The sequence below is a fragment of the Phyllostomus hastatus genome, unplaced genomic scaffold (genome assembly GCF_019186645.2).
Source record: "Phyllostomus hastatus isolate PE091 unplaced genomic scaffold, TTU_PhHast_1.1 phas_contig_98, whole genome shotgun sequence".
Taxonomy (NCBI): Eukaryota; Metazoa; Chordata; class Mammalia; order Chiroptera; family Phyllostomidae; genus Phyllostomus; species Phyllostomus hastatus.
Window position 1 is genome coordinate 7,191,045 of NW_025333999.1, and position 14,981 is coordinate 7,206,025.

The 14,981-nt window shown below is 44.3% G+C and overlaps 1 protein-coding gene across 4 annotated transcripts in view; it reads left to right on the forward strand.

Moving 5' to 3' along the window:
• The window catches only part of GATAD2A (GATA zinc finger domain containing 2A), a 105,310-nt gene that overhangs the window by 37,415 nt on the left and 52,914 nt on the right, over nucleotides 1-14,981 (forward strand). For all 4 annotated transcript variants that reach the window (XM_045853201.1, XM_045853202.1, XM_045853200.1 and 1 more), the window contains exon 2: nucleotides 8,197-8,284. In XM_045853201.1, coding sequence (XP_045709157.1) covers nucleotides 8,270-8,284 — 15 coding nt within the window. In that variant the 5' untranslated portion in view covers nucleotides 8,197-8,269. The remainder of the gene's footprint in view (nucleotides 1-8,196; nucleotides 8,285-14,981) is intronic.

The window sequence follows — 14,981 nt, forward strand, 5'->3', positions numbered from 1 at the left end:
TATACAATGTGTTGATTAGACATTTATATACTTTGAGAAGTGATTCTCCCTAATAAGTCTGTCTAATACCCCACCTGGCACGATAGACGAGGGGGGACTTAAAAAACTGCGGAATTTTCTGAAGGGCCAGCCCTTGTAGTAAAGGCTTCCCCCTCTAGGTGAGTGTTCTAGGAACCCATTTATATCAGTGTATCAGCTGGTGGTGGTGTGAGAGGCTGCATTCAGCTTCAGTGAATTTTTTTGAAGACTTTAAATGCATTTGCCCATTTCATGGTGGGGGATTTATGAGCACACTTGCCCACATTGTGCTGAGTATTCAGCAGTTTTTGACCAAAAAACAGCATCACTCTATGCCCCAGCCTCCCTAGTCACGTGATCTCATCCCAAGCGACTTCTTTTTGTTTGTTTTTGTTTGGTTCCCGGATGAAAAAAGTCCTCAAAGGGAAACATTTTGCCCTTTGTAGAAGAGGTGAAACAAAAAAGGCAGAAGCACTAAAAGGCATCAAAATTGACAAGTTCAAAAACTTGCTTTGAGCAATGGGAAAAAACATCTCGATGGGTGTATTGCATGAAATGGAGAGTACTTTGAAGGTGACTGAAGTTTAAACATGTGCAGTAAGAATAAATGTACAATTTATTTTTATAAATAAATTTTTGGGTCCCCCTTATAGGTATTGCAGTATTATTGGTTATAATTCCCTATGCTGTACTTGACATGCCCATGACTATCTTGTAACTACCAATTACATTTCTTACTCCCTTTACCTTTTTCACCCAGTCCCCTAACCTCCCTGTTCTCTATATCTGTGAGTCTGTTTCTGTTTTGTTTGTTTATGCTATTCTTTAGATTGCACATATAAGGGAAACAATATGGTATTTGTCTTTCTCTAATTTCACTTAGCATAATACCCTCTAGGTTCATCCATGTTGTTGCAGATGATAAGATTTCACTCTTTTCTATGGCTGAGTAATATTCCATTTTGTATATGTGCTACATCTTCTTTTCCAGTCACCTGTTGATGGACACTTAGGTTACTTCCATATCTTGGCTATTGTAAATAATGCTACAGTGATTATAGGTATTGTTTCTAATTAGTGTTTTGTGTTCCTTTAGATAAATACCAAGAAGTAGGATTGCTGGATCATATGGTAGATCTATTTTGAATTTTTTGAAGAACCTCCATGCAGTTTTCCATAGTGGCTGCACCAATTTGCAGTCCTATTAACAATGCATGAAGGTTCTCTTTTCTCCACATTTTGCTAACCCTTGTTCGTTAATGATAGGCATGAGGTGATGTCTCACTGTTTTTAATTTGTATGTCTCTGATAATTAGTGATGTTAAGCATCTTTTCATGTCTATTGGCCATCTGTATATGTCTTCTTTGGCGAAATGTTTATTCAGGTCCTCTGCCCATCTTTTAATTTGTATTGTTTTTTTGGTGTTAAGTTGTGTGAGTTCTTTATAAGTTTTGGATATTAACCCCTTATTGGATGTATCATTGGAAGATATCTTCTCCCAGTCAGTAGGTTGTCTTTCCATTTTGTTGATGGTTTTCTTTGCTGTGCAAAAACTTTTGTTTGATGTAGTTTCATTTATTTATATTTTCTTTTGTTTCCCTTGCCCAAGGAGATCTAGCAATAAAAATATTACTGAGAGCAATGCCAGAGTTTATTGCCTATGTTTTCTTCTTTTATGGTTTCAGGTCTTACATTTAAGTCCAATCCATTCTGAGTTTATTCTCCCCCGCCCTGCCACCCCCCCAAAGAGGGAGAGAAACATCAATGTATGGTTGCTTCTCAAATGCCCCTACTGGGGACCTGGCCCACACAACCCAGGCATGTGTCCTGATTGGAAATCAAACCAGTGACCCTTTGATTCACAGGCTGGCACCCAACCACTGAGCCACACCAGCCAGGGTGAGTTTATTCTTATATATGGTATAAGAAGGTGGTCTGGTTTCTTTTCTTCTGTATGTATCTGTCCAGTTTTCCCAATCATTTGTTGAATAGACGGTCTTTACCCCATTATATATTCTTGCCTCCTTTGTCCTAGATGTCTGAAGTTTTGAATTGCCATGGGACCTTGTCCTGGGTAGCTGCTGGGGAGCAAGAATTGAAACATTGAAAGAAACCTGTAGAAAGGAGTCAGTATTTTGAGGAACAGCATTAATTACAGTAGTAAAAGTAAGAGCTAGTTTCTTTTTGAGCACCTGCCTGGTTCTTGGTCCTGTGATGGTCCAGGGGGCCAGGTGGGCTCCTTTAGCTAGTAATTCATGAGGAAGAGGCATTGAAACATTTGGAATGATTTGGTGGTGTGAAAGGGAGGGACTGCTGGAATTTCTAGGAGAACAGAGGGCGTGGTGGAATCAAGCCTTGGAGAGGACAGGGATCAGTTGGAAGTACTGTGGCTGGGTGTGTTAGGTTGGGATAAGAAAGGAGGGGAGTGTAGGGTATGGGTGCATGGGTGCTGAGGTGTAGCTCACACATCTCAACGATGAGAGAGGAGGCCCTTCAAGACACAAGGCCATAAAGGCCTCTGGAACCTCCAGATGCCTTTCTCCAAACAGCTGTGTGCAGGAGGCAGTGAGAGCTTCCCCATGGGCTGTGGTGGGCTGTGTCCTTGCTTATCTTCATGTTGCTTCTTCCTGGGTAGAGTTTATATTGTTATGTTTTTGACTCTAGTCTTTGGTGGAAGCATAGTGGTTGGGTATTTATAACTCAGGGAGGATTCCATTTGCCATTTCCTCCTGTGTGCCTCGTTGGACGTTGGATAAGGAGATGAGCAAGAGCTCTTTGTCTTGTGGAGCAGTTGGAGAAGAGAACCTATTGAATGTCAGATGTCAAGTTCAGCTGGGCTTTAGTCCTAGGAGATGGAATGGGGGAGGGGTAAGAGTTGACAGCTAGAGCAGCCCTGAATAATAGGTGCTTGCTTGTGTCTGAAGGATGAGTGGGAGGAAGGGCTTTCCCAGCAGTGGGAAGAGCATGTGCAAAGACCTGGTAGTAGAAGCGGGCAGGTGTGGTGGTATGAAGAATTGAGACAAGGCCATTGTGGTTGGAACTAAGAGCATGGGGTGTGTGTGTGTGTGTGTGTGTGTGTGTGTGTGTGAGAGAGAGTGAGAGAGAGAGAGAGAGAGAGAGAGAGAGAGAGAGAGCATATACATATGTGTGAGGTGCAGACGGAGCCTTGAAGGCCTTGGTGAGGTGTTGCTAGCACTGGGAGGTTTCCAGGGGCTTTAGAAATGGCTTCATTGGTGCAGTGCAGGGAGTAGAGGATTTGTCTCTCAGTGAGGCTGTGGTTGCTGTGGCTAAGGGAGGACAGGCAGGGGCAGACCAAGGCCCTGGAGAGCACATACTGGCTGTTACCCTAGTGCACACCTTGGCTTGACAGTAAAGACAGGCCAGTTCTGGTTGCCAAGGATGGGCTTGTGTGGCTTCACTGTCAGCTCCATGCCCCTCATGGGGCTGGTTCTTCGCCGGTAGTGTGCCGAGTCATGCTCTCTCCTGCTCTGCAGGTTAATGAGGCTCCATACCTTGGGGAGAGCAGGTACCACTTTGTCCTCTGGGGCCAAATGGAGCTGGAGCACCTCCTTGGTGTGCCTCTTCCCTTTTTGTCTCAGACATGCCACAATGGTTGGGTACCCTCTGGTTCTTTAATACTCAGCATATCCCATCAGGGCTGCAGTTTCTTCCTTCGTTCAAGGATCAGGTATTCAATATTTTTGGCTTTTGGGGTCATATTATCTCTGTCACTACTACTCAGCTCTACTTTGTAGGTGGAATAGCTGTAGGCCATGCATACTTGAGGGGGCATGACTGTATTCCAGGAAAACTGTTCACTACAACAGGCCCAGACAGTAGTTTTCTGCCCCCAGATTAGAAAACCAAATCCAGTCCTTCCCCAACTAGCCAGCACATGTTGGATCAGTATAACCTGTGGGTTTTCTTGATGCTTCACAGTTTGTTCTGCCTCAGTTTCTCCCTTTCTGATAGGGCTGGCCAGGGAGTTCCCTTCCTTGACAGTTTGTTGGTGCAGTTGCTGAGACTGTTGACAGGAAGAGTCTAAGTTGCTCCTGTCTTCAGGGGCATTTGGATTGCATGGAACAAGTGGACTATGTGGACCTGGGGGTGGGAGAAGGTGAATGTATTGTTGGGTTTCCCCTTGAAGTTTATTTTCCAAATGTCATGTTCCCAGGACTGGATTTGAGCCAAGGTGGTAAACATTTGGGTGCAGACACAGTTAAAGAATTTTAGCGATAGCACAAGTGTTTGGTTAGTACAGACAGGGATAGGAGGAGACCAGAAATGTGCAGTTTCCATAAGGGCTGGGCCTCTGGCAGGGACGATGGGCCCTTTGGGAGCACCTTGGAGAGCCCAGGCTTCCTGATCAGGTGCCCATGACCCCAGAGACCTCTTTCTCTGCTGGCCACAGGCACTGCAACCCAAGTGTTTCCTCAGAACCGGAGCTCCCCAGATAGCAGGTGGTGTCTGGCTGGGGCTCCTTGCCTCTAGTTAAAAGGGAGCCAACATTACTTACCTGAGCTCCAGAGGATGAAATGGCAGCACAGGACTTCTGTTGCCCAAAGTGCAGTAACTTGATTTCATGTAAATCACCATGGCTGCCCTCTAACCGAATGTGACCTCTTTCAGACTGGGAAATCACTTGTGTGGGGATGTGTCTCAGAGTTGGTGTGGGAGAAGGGTGTGTGTGTGTGCATGCATGCGTGCATGTGTGTGTGTAAGTGGAGTACCCAGGTGCAGGGTCAAAGCCAAACCATAATGATTTATCAAGGGAGCAGAAGAGTCTCTTAAGAGTTGGTAATTGTGTACTTAAGGGTTACTCGATACTGTTTTAAATGTATGGGTTGGACATAAAAACAGTAAAAACTGTCTAAACCCAGCCAGTGCGGGTGGATAGCAAAACAGTCTAAATGCTATATCAGTGAATAGTGATTATAGTTTATTTTAGAGAAGTGCTCCCAGTTCCTCATGGTGCTAACTGGTCACTGCTTGGTTTTGACTGCCTTTTGAGTTTCACACTAATTGTATCTGAGGGTCTACTGCTTTTCAGAATGGTTACTTCAGTGCTAAACCATCTTGGTTCATTCGTTTCATAAATATTTATTGTGTACCTGGTACCTATCTGACACTGTTCTAGGTGCTTGGGATAAAATAGGCATCAGGGAGACAGATACCTCTTTCCTTATGGCATTTATGTTTTTGTCAGGTGAGAAAGTCCATAGAGACAGTACCTGTACCTGCCTTGTGTGGAACATGCAGAGAGGCCAGGGCTGTGGGAGAGAAGGAGCAGGGTGGGCCTCTGTGAGGGAGACATTGAACAGCAACCTGGGGGGACATGGAGAGCGTCAGCCATCTAGGGGGGAGCGATTGAGACAGAGGGAGCAGCTAGCACAAATGCTCTGGCAGCTATTGTTGGAACAGGCTGTATACAGACATTTCTGAGAAATTGTGTGAACTGAATATGGACTGGGCATTTGTTGACATTTAGGGATTTTTGTATGGTAGTTATATTTTTCAGAGGTTGTTTACAATTTGTGATTGTTAAAATGATAAAGTGTCTAAGATTTTGTTTAAAACATATAAAGACCCCAAAGTGGGAGGGTGCCTGGTCTATTGAAGTCATGGCTTAGGAGGCCAGCACCGCTGGGGCAGGAAAAGCAGGTGGCTGGTCGGTGGGCCTCCAAGTCCAGGAGAGGCTCAAGCTTCGTATTAAGTGAATGCAGGGCCTTCAGACGGTTTCAGGCTGAGGAGTGAAAGCAGGATGTTTAGTTTGCTGTCCTCCGTTTTAGCAGGGAGGATGATAGGAGAAGTGGTTGGACCCCAGGGGTGTTTGATGGCAGAATCAACAGGATTTCCAAATGGACTGGGTAGTGGGGTATTCTGATCAAGAGGGCAACTCCAGATTTTTATCTGAGTAGCTAGAAGACTGGATTGTGCCATAAGCTAAGAGATAGGGAAAGCCATGGTGGAGCATGGTCTGAGATGACCTTAAAACTTCTTTGCATATTGCACTCTACCCAGGATGTGCTGTGTGTGTTGTGATAACAAATTAAGATGACCTTCCTCCTTGTTGGTTAACCCCCCAGGGATATGTTGTCCCGTGAGTTTTGTGGTCTCACAGAATAAGGTACTCGGATCTTTGTTGAAAATCAGTTGTCCACATGTGCATGCATATATTCTCGTTGTTCATCTTCATGTCTATTTATGTCTATATCATAGACTTGGTTATTGTAGCCTTGTGGTAACTCTTTTTTTTTTTTAATTTGTTTTACACTAGTTCCATTTATTTCCCCTTTCATCTCCCTGTGCCCAGCCTGCCTCCCGTTTCCATAATCAGTCCCCCACCATTGTCCATGTCCATGGGTCCTTCATACATGTTCCTTGACTAGTACCTTCACCTTCTTTCAAAAGTCCCTTCTTTCCTTCCCCCTCCTCCCTCCTCCCCAGCCTTATGGTAAGTCTTAGCTCAGGTAGGGGAAGCCCTTCAAATTTGCTCTTCTTTTTCAATGTTGTTTTCACTATTCTAGGTCTTTTACATTTCCACATAAGTTATAGAATCAGCTGCTTGTTTCTACAAAAAAAAGCATGCTAGGAATTTTTGATTGGGAAAGCATTAAGTTGGATCAGTTTGGTGGGGAGGAATTGGTACATTTTACCCATGGGCAAGATCTATCTTTCTGTTGATTTTTTTCATTTCTCTCAAGGATGTATTTATTATAGTTTTCAGCTTATAGGTCTTGCACATTAAAAAAAAATCAAATTCTTAAGTATTTCACATTTACTTATGCTTTTAAATGGATTTTTTTAAAGCTTATAGTTCTGGTTGGTTGTTGCCAATGTGTAGAAATAATGCTGACTTTTTTTGTATTGACCTTGATCCTGAAGAGAGCAGGTCCTCTGAAAGCCCAGGGCCCCTGGTTCTGAGGCTTCCTTTCCATGGCAGAGTGAGGCTGTCACTTGGGAGGTAGGAAAGAACTAGGACTAACTTCATCTCCTATGTTTCTTACCCTGGACCTCACTGAAGGAGGAGGATGCTGTGTGCTTCTTGGTGCCCAGAGGCCTTTCCAGGGAGGTCACTGATATTTACTTATTTCTCAGGTTCTCCTGTTCAGAGTGTTTCTCACCATCCATGAGCAATGAATTACTGTGAACCCAGTTTAAAAATAAAGGTTTTATGTCAAGCAAGCTCTGGTATCATGTGGGTGCAAAGAATGACAGAGGTGATACTGACAATACTAAGTCCAGGGCTTGGCCGATTCACTGGGTTATAGCCTTTGCAACTGGAGCCCTGGACATCTTATGTCACAAAGAAGGGCAAGTCCTGAAGTCAGCTATGTTGGTGACCTCAGGAGAGTTCCTGCACATTTTTGAGCCTTAGTTTTTCTGTCTGTAAAATGGTTAGCCCCCTCCTCCCTGAGCAGTGTTAGCTCTCTGGAGATGATTCCTGGGGAAAAACTGTGAGTTGCCCCACAAAGGTGAAGCTGCCTCCATTTAGAAGGTGAAGTATATCTGTCCCCAGGCGCATCACACCCTCAACTTGTTGAGGGCAAATCCTGCACTGACTTGGATGGAGAGTGGTTTCTCTGGGATCTATGCTAAGGAACATGCACCAGGGAACAAAGAGGTCATTTCTGGAGAGGGAGACCTAGGTGACCCTGGGCTAGTTCATGAGTATCAGACACATCAGATTCCTTATCTGTAGAATGGGTATGATTCTGTAACCAGCCTCTAAGGTTGTCCTTTGGATTCATAGAGATACTGGGTTTCTTAGCATAATACCTGGAACTCACTCTTAAGCACCTATTTACTGTTTCTGCTGTTAATGTTGAGTATTACTGTTTCTGCTATTAATGTTATTACTGTTACAATCAAACTTTGAACCATTTTCTGTGTATTTGGCATGTGGCCGTGTGGCTGTGTACAACCTCTTGTCTCCATGTTGTTGAAGACAGTGTCTGCTATGCTAGTGTTTGTAACACCGCATAAGCCCATAGGTCTGAGACTGAAGAAACTTATTTCTTTAGCTGCTCCCTGTGGAAGAGAGCTGAGACAGAGCTTTGGTTGAAATCTGAAATTTCACTATGTAATCCTAGGGGTTGGAGGTATTTAAAACTACCAGAATGTTCCAGAAACTTTCCTGGGAAACTCAGTTTTTCTTTTTCTGTCCTTCACTTTAGGTTGGCAAGCACGTTGACGCAGGTTGCTGTTTACTTAGTTGCTGCCATGGCCAGCTGGTAGGACCAGAGTCCCATGCCCAGAAGCCAGGTGAGTACTTAGGTTCTGGTATCTGTATAATGAAGGTCCTGACTTACCCGAAGGGCCTCATTCAGCTCTTTAGACATCTGAAATTGAGCACTGCTTTGGAAGCTGGTGGCTACCTCCTAGAGGAAATGGAGGGAGGCAAGTCCTCCAGGATTGTGTGCTAACACTGTCTCCATGGGGCCACCCAGGCCCTGCCTCCCTCATGTCTCAGGGGTCACTAACTTGAAAAGCCCTGGCCTAAATAGGATGAGCTGTCCTCTGTGAGGATTGGTGGCAGAGGATAATCCTGGCCAGGTGGCCTTGACCCTCTGGCCATTTCTGTGATTTCCCAATGCTGACCAAAACTGGTAGAATTTTTCCTTACTGTTGTCAGCAGTGCAGGGCCTTGCAATGTTGCTTGGAGCTGGTTGCCCTTAATTCACCCTGTGTCTGTGGGGAAACAGCCATTCCTCACTGCTTAGAGCTGTCAAATGCAGGTTCTGTCAAGGGCTCTCAGGACCCAGCAGTCAGAGCCTGCCATCCAGGTGCAATTTTTTAAAGATTATAAATTTGTCAGCTTTTAGCTTTTTGTTGTGGGGTTATAGGTCAGTCCAACAAATCCATTTATTTTAGGTTTTCTCTAGTTAGCATCAGTTCATACCTACTTCAGTTGAACTGTGGCATGTGGTCAGCTGGGTTTCTCCTTATTCCTGTCACTCAGGACACACTGGGCACAGAGAAGGAGCAGGCAGGAGGAGGGCTGACTCTTGGCAAGCCATGAGGCACACACAGCCCCCCCACATTGTATGTGGTTGTTGGTGTGCACATGGAGGGTCAGACTGCCTGCTTGGGATAAGGGACACGGTATTCACCCTTGAAATTCTGTTGGGTCCTGTTCATTTGGCAGGTACGCCTGGCTCATGTACCAAGAGCTGGGCTTTGTGCTGTATATTCAAGATCAAAAATGGGTGTGATTTACAGAAAAACAGTTCATAGAAAGAGTAATGTAGGTGGCCCTTAACCAACCAAGGTATGGAAGATGGTCAGTCTCTCTGATACCATAAATGGTTGTTGGATTGTCAAAACATTTTTGACCTTCTGTCCATAGAGGTGGACACCATTTTATTGGTGGGAATCGGGCACCACTGTATGTTGCCTTTGGAGGTTCGTACTCCCTTGAGTGGGAATCGCTTAGCCTTTGCTCCAGCAATTCCACTTCTAAAAATATATCCCAAAGATACACTGTTAAAAATAAGGATTGCGATAGGGCTGTTTATTATGACATTCTGAAGTGGCAAAACTGGAAATGACTTAGGTGTTTGTTGGTTGAGGTTGGGGGTCTGATGGGGTGGAGCTGTGTCCCTCAGCAAAGGAATGATGAGATCTTCATGTTGTGATGACAGGATTTCTAGGGTGAAATGACAAGTGGAAAAAAGAACAAGATGAAGGGTAAAGAGCTGTAGTGTACTTACTTTTATCTAAGGAAAGGTGGGGAGGATATGGACATATATGTGCTTATATAAATCAAGCATGTGGTCACCTCTGAGAGGAGGAGTGAGAGGGGGACGGGATTACTGGAGACTTACCCTAGTTTCCTTCTGTGTAGCATTGGATGGTGTTTATATAATTATAAAATAAAAGTGTGTTGGGGGCAGTGACGCTCCCTAAAAACCAAAGCAAAATGAAATAAATGAATCTAGGTGCATGTAAGTTGCAACTCAAGTTGGTGACTTAACCTCTCAGACAGAGTTATTTTACATGACTTTTAAACACAGTTTGACTATAAATGTTTTAGTGAGGCAAAATGAACATTTTAATCTTTAGCTGTTTTTAGGAGCCATATTTTTGATTTCAGGTTAATACCAACAATCTTAGTGTTATATATTATAGAAGAAAATAAGCCATTAATGTTTGTAAGAACCAGAATTTTCAGCGTGAAATAAAAGTGTGAATATAAAATCAAAGCATTTAAGTTAAACTGTTTTTTTTTTAAAGATTTTATTCATTTATTTTTAGAGAGGGAAAGGAGGGAGATAGAGAAAGAGAGAGAGAGAGAAACATCAATGTGCGGTTGCTGGGGGTCATGGTCTTCAACCCAGGCATGTGCCCTGACTGGGAATCGAACCTGCGACACTTTGGTTCGCAGCCCGCGCTCAATCCACTGAGCTACGCCAGCCAGGGCGTAAGTTAAACTGTTTTAATTCTAAATCTGCATTGAAACATCCCAGTTGTGTCAGAAGGACCCGTAGGGCCTTCCTGGCCAAGGGTGGGGCAGGTGAACATGAGGGAGAACAAGTAGCCCTGAGTTGGAGCATCAAAGGGATAAAATATCCATGTTCGTGTTGGTTCTCAAAGGAAAGGAAAGCACTTGCTGGTCCCTTTGCAGGGTATTAGGTAACCAGTTCATTTTGATAATTGGTAAATAGAGGGAAAGAAGCAAGCTTTTATTAGCTCTTATCTATGGACTTAACTCACAAGGAACAAAATAGTGATGAGGGCAAGATTCCTTCACAGATCAGCACTACCCTACAGAACTTTCTGGAATGCTCTGAATGCATATTGTCTAGTATTTTACTTGGAATAGTTTGAAGAAGTCAAATTTTACTTTTATTTAATTTTAATCTATTCAAATGGCCACATGTGGCTAATGGACACCACCACTCTTGACATATTCTGGCTGGTTAAAATGAAGTGATGGAATTAAAAATTGTAAGTTTTCAGGCTCCTAATGAAATGATGGGTCCTAACAGCAAGTATCCTCAGTGGCCAGCCCCCAAGGAATGTGCACATGCTTGGTTGGGCCTCAAAATCTAGTTTACAGGAAATCAGGGGTGTGTGATATTTACCACAGGGTGCCACCAGCAAAACCTGACTGTGGGAAACAGGCTAAATGACCTAATTTCTTCAAGGCATGCTTGAAAATGGGGCAGGGGGCTATAGATTTCAACCATTGTGACTCTGACAGGTTAAGGAATGCTGGTTAAATTGTTGGAAGTGTGATTGTGGGGTGGTGGTGGTTTGTCCTATGGAGATAAATATTGACCCGTTCATTCATAAATGCATGTTGGGTAGAATTTGCTTCACAAAAGCTAGTGGGGTGGGAAGACTAAGGTTAAGGTTGGTCACCTAGAGACATGGATGGTAGGTGTGTGCAGTTAATCCTACTGCTCTCTTTACTTCTGTGGGTATGTCTGTAGTTTTCTATAATCAAAGTTTACTAAATAGACTTGACACAAGCATTCCCTCAGGGAGCTTTGTGACACACATCACCCAGGGCAGGGAAAATGGCCATTTTCAAAGTGAGGATGGTGGATGCTTGTGGTTAGTTTAAATTCAAGCAGAAAACTTGAATCACTATGAGGGGCCATGGCTGGTGGCCTGTGGGGTGGGACTGGGATATCCTCTCCTGCAGCATTCATATTTTCTATAATAACAGTCATAGCTATCCTTTGTGGAGCCCTTGGAGAGCATTAGTGATAAAGTAGGTAAGTGTTGTTCCCATTTCACAGGTAAGGAAGCTAAGGCACCTGGAAGTGAACCAGGCATCATTCTGTGTTTGTTGGTACCTTCTGTTCTGTCAGCCTGCCCCTGCCCCACACATGCCTGAGTGCATCATTGTTACCACCTGTGCTTTCTTTTTTCCCTTTTATTATTTTTAAAATATTTTGTTTATTTTTAGAGAAAGGGAAAGGGAGAGGAAGGGAAAGGGAGGGAGAGAGACATTGATGTGAGTGAGAAACATTGATCGGTTTTGCTTCTTGCACATACCCTGATCAGGGACTGAACCTGCAATCCAGGTACGTGCCCTGACAGGGAATAGAAAAGGTGACCTTTTGTTTTGTAGGCCAATACCCAAAAACTGAGCCAACACCGGTCAGGGTCATCTGTGCTTTCTCACTTCAGTACTTTGACACACTGTGGCAGCCCTTATATTGTTTTCAGACCTAGGTTAATATTCTTTATTTTAATTTGTGTATCCTTCATTTGTGACTGGATCTTTTTTTATACTGTTGAGGTCCTTGCTAAGTTCCTTGAGCATCCTTATAATCAGTGTTTTAAACTCTGCACCTGATAGATTGCTTATCTCCATTTCATTTAGTTCTTTTGCTGGAGTTTTGATCTGTCCTTTCATTTCGGTCATGTTTCTTTGTTTCCTCATTTTGGCAGCTTTCTTGTATTTGTTTCTATGTATTTGGTAGAGCTGCTTTGACTTTGTGTCTTGGTAGCATGACCTAATGTAGTAGGTGTCTTGTAGGGTCCAGTGGCGCAGCTTTCACGTGGGCTGAGTATACCCTTCTTCTGTAGTTGAGCCTTGATTGCTGTTGGCAGGTCAATGGGAGGGATTTACACAGGCCAGCCAGCTGCAAGGATTGGCTGTGATCACTCACCACCAACCTCCATCCTTCGTGGAGGATCATCTGTGCAGGAGCAGGGTGATGGTGCTCCGACATGGTCTGTAGCTGTCCACTGGGTGTGCTGGCCCTGGGGTTTCCCAGGTGGTGGAGGCCAAGGTCATCCCCTACCTGTGTTTTGTCCAGGACCACCTTTCCTGAGCTGTAAAACAATCTGAGATGGCTGCTACTTGTGCTGGGCTTAGAGATAGATTCCTAGGCAGCTAATGCTGGGCCTGTGGCTCACTGAGGCCAGCTGTTGCTTGTTATGATGGGATTTAAGAAGTTGTGCAATGAGAGCCAAGACCAACCATTCATATGGAAAAGCAGCTTGGGTGGGCCTGTAAGTTGGGTGGGGCAGAGTGTCTGGGCATCTCCAAGGCTGTTCAAACAGCATTAGCCATGTTGATGGAGTCTCAGATATGGCATCAGCTTGCTGGCTTTGTGGCTCTGTTGCAGGAGAGTTTAGCAAAGAAATAATGGCCTCTGTTTGCCTTGATGCCAGACAATTTAGTTTCTCCCAGTATGCCACTGGTGCCCTTCAAGCTACTACCCCAGTGCTAGACCTCAGATGGAGTGAGTCGAGTAGGAGACCGTGTGCAGGTTCTTTAAGAGGAACTCCTTGATGCTCCAGCAGTTTCTTCCACCCTCTCAGTCCCCACTGCCAGAAGTTGTGGGGACTTATCTTCCTGGCACTGGAACCTTGGGCTAGAGGGCCTGGTGTGGGGCTGGGACTCCTCATTCTCAAGATATTCCTCTCAGATTTTGTCCACAAGAAGTGTGTCAGGGAGTAGCCCGTTCTGTGTCTGCGCCCCTCCAACCAGTATAGATGGATGTGGTTTCTTTAATTTTGTAGTTGTTAGACTTCCATGCAACTCGATTTCTGTTGGTCCTGAGTGATGGCGGTTCTATATTTTAGTTGTAATTTTGATGTGGTTGTGTGAGGAGGCAAGCCATGTCTGCCTACGCCACCCCTATGTTAGTATCCTTGATTAGAGACCAGTCTCATTTCCCCATTGTCATCCATCCATAGCAGTTCTAGCCAGTAGAGTGGATAAGGTAGGTGGTTAGCTGGTCTTCAACATGACTTTGTCTTATAAGCAGTAGTGCTTTACAAGTTTGAGCCTGTGCCATCTAGGGGTCACTGTATGTCTTCTCTTGGGAGGGACCTGGCCCTGCATCATCCACCTGCTCTCTGTCCACTGCCCATCCCCCCACCTTTGTTTGTGTTTTCCCAGGGCTTCATGGGGTCTGTGGTTCCCTGGGTGTGAGGCCTGTCATTGGAAACCCCCAGGGTTGTCCATGGGCTCTAGTCAGCCCTGGTCCCTGGTAGAAACTAAGCACATGTTTGTATTAATGAGTGAGTGGAACCACTCTGAGACTGAGGTAGGTGGCACGCTCATAGTGAAGCCTGTATGAGCCTGACTTGAATAGAGCTCTGCCAGTGGTGGCCTGGTGAACCTCCCTCCACTTTGGCTCTCTTACCTGTAAATTGTGTGTCCCACATGGTTACAGTCCAAAGCATCAGTTCCTTCTCTGGGAGATAGTTCTTATTTCCCACCTGTATGGTGAACTTGCTGAGTTGTGAGCACAAGACAGGTGATACCTAAGAAGAGCTGTGGCCCTGTCAACGGGGGTTCTTCAGTGGTTTGGGATCTTGGTGCACAAAGAGTCTTTCCTTGGAGACTTGATTCTGTGCTCCTGGAGTAAACCTACTTTTGTCTTTTAGTTTAGCAGTTCTTGAGGGGTTGTGGCTCTTGGGATTAGGATCTTTTTTTCTTTTTTTTAAATCCTGTCTTTAAAAAATATGAAGGTAAAGTTCACATAAAATTTACTCTTTAACCATTTTAAAGTGTGAGTTCATCGGCATTTGTACTTTTTCAGTGTTGTGCAACCAGCACCTCTAATTCCAGAACATTTTCATCACCTCAAAAAGAAAACTATACCCCACTGGCAGCCACTCCTCACTTCCCCACCTCTGTGCTACCTGGGGCCCTAGCAACTACTGTCTACTTTCTGTCTCTATGGATTTGCCTGTTTTGGACATTCCATATACTCTATGTGGCCTTTTGTGTCTGGCTTCTTATACTTAGCATGTCTTCATCATTCATGCTGTGACATGGCTCAGAACTTCATTCCTTTTTATGGCTAAATAATATTCCACTGTGTGGATGGACCACATTTTATTTATCCATTCATCTGTTGGTGGACAGTTGGGTCATTTTTACTTGTTGACTGTTGGGAATAATGTTGCTTTTAACATTTATATACAAGTTTTTCTTTGAATACATGTTTTCACATTTCTTGGGTATAAATCTGGCAGTGGAATT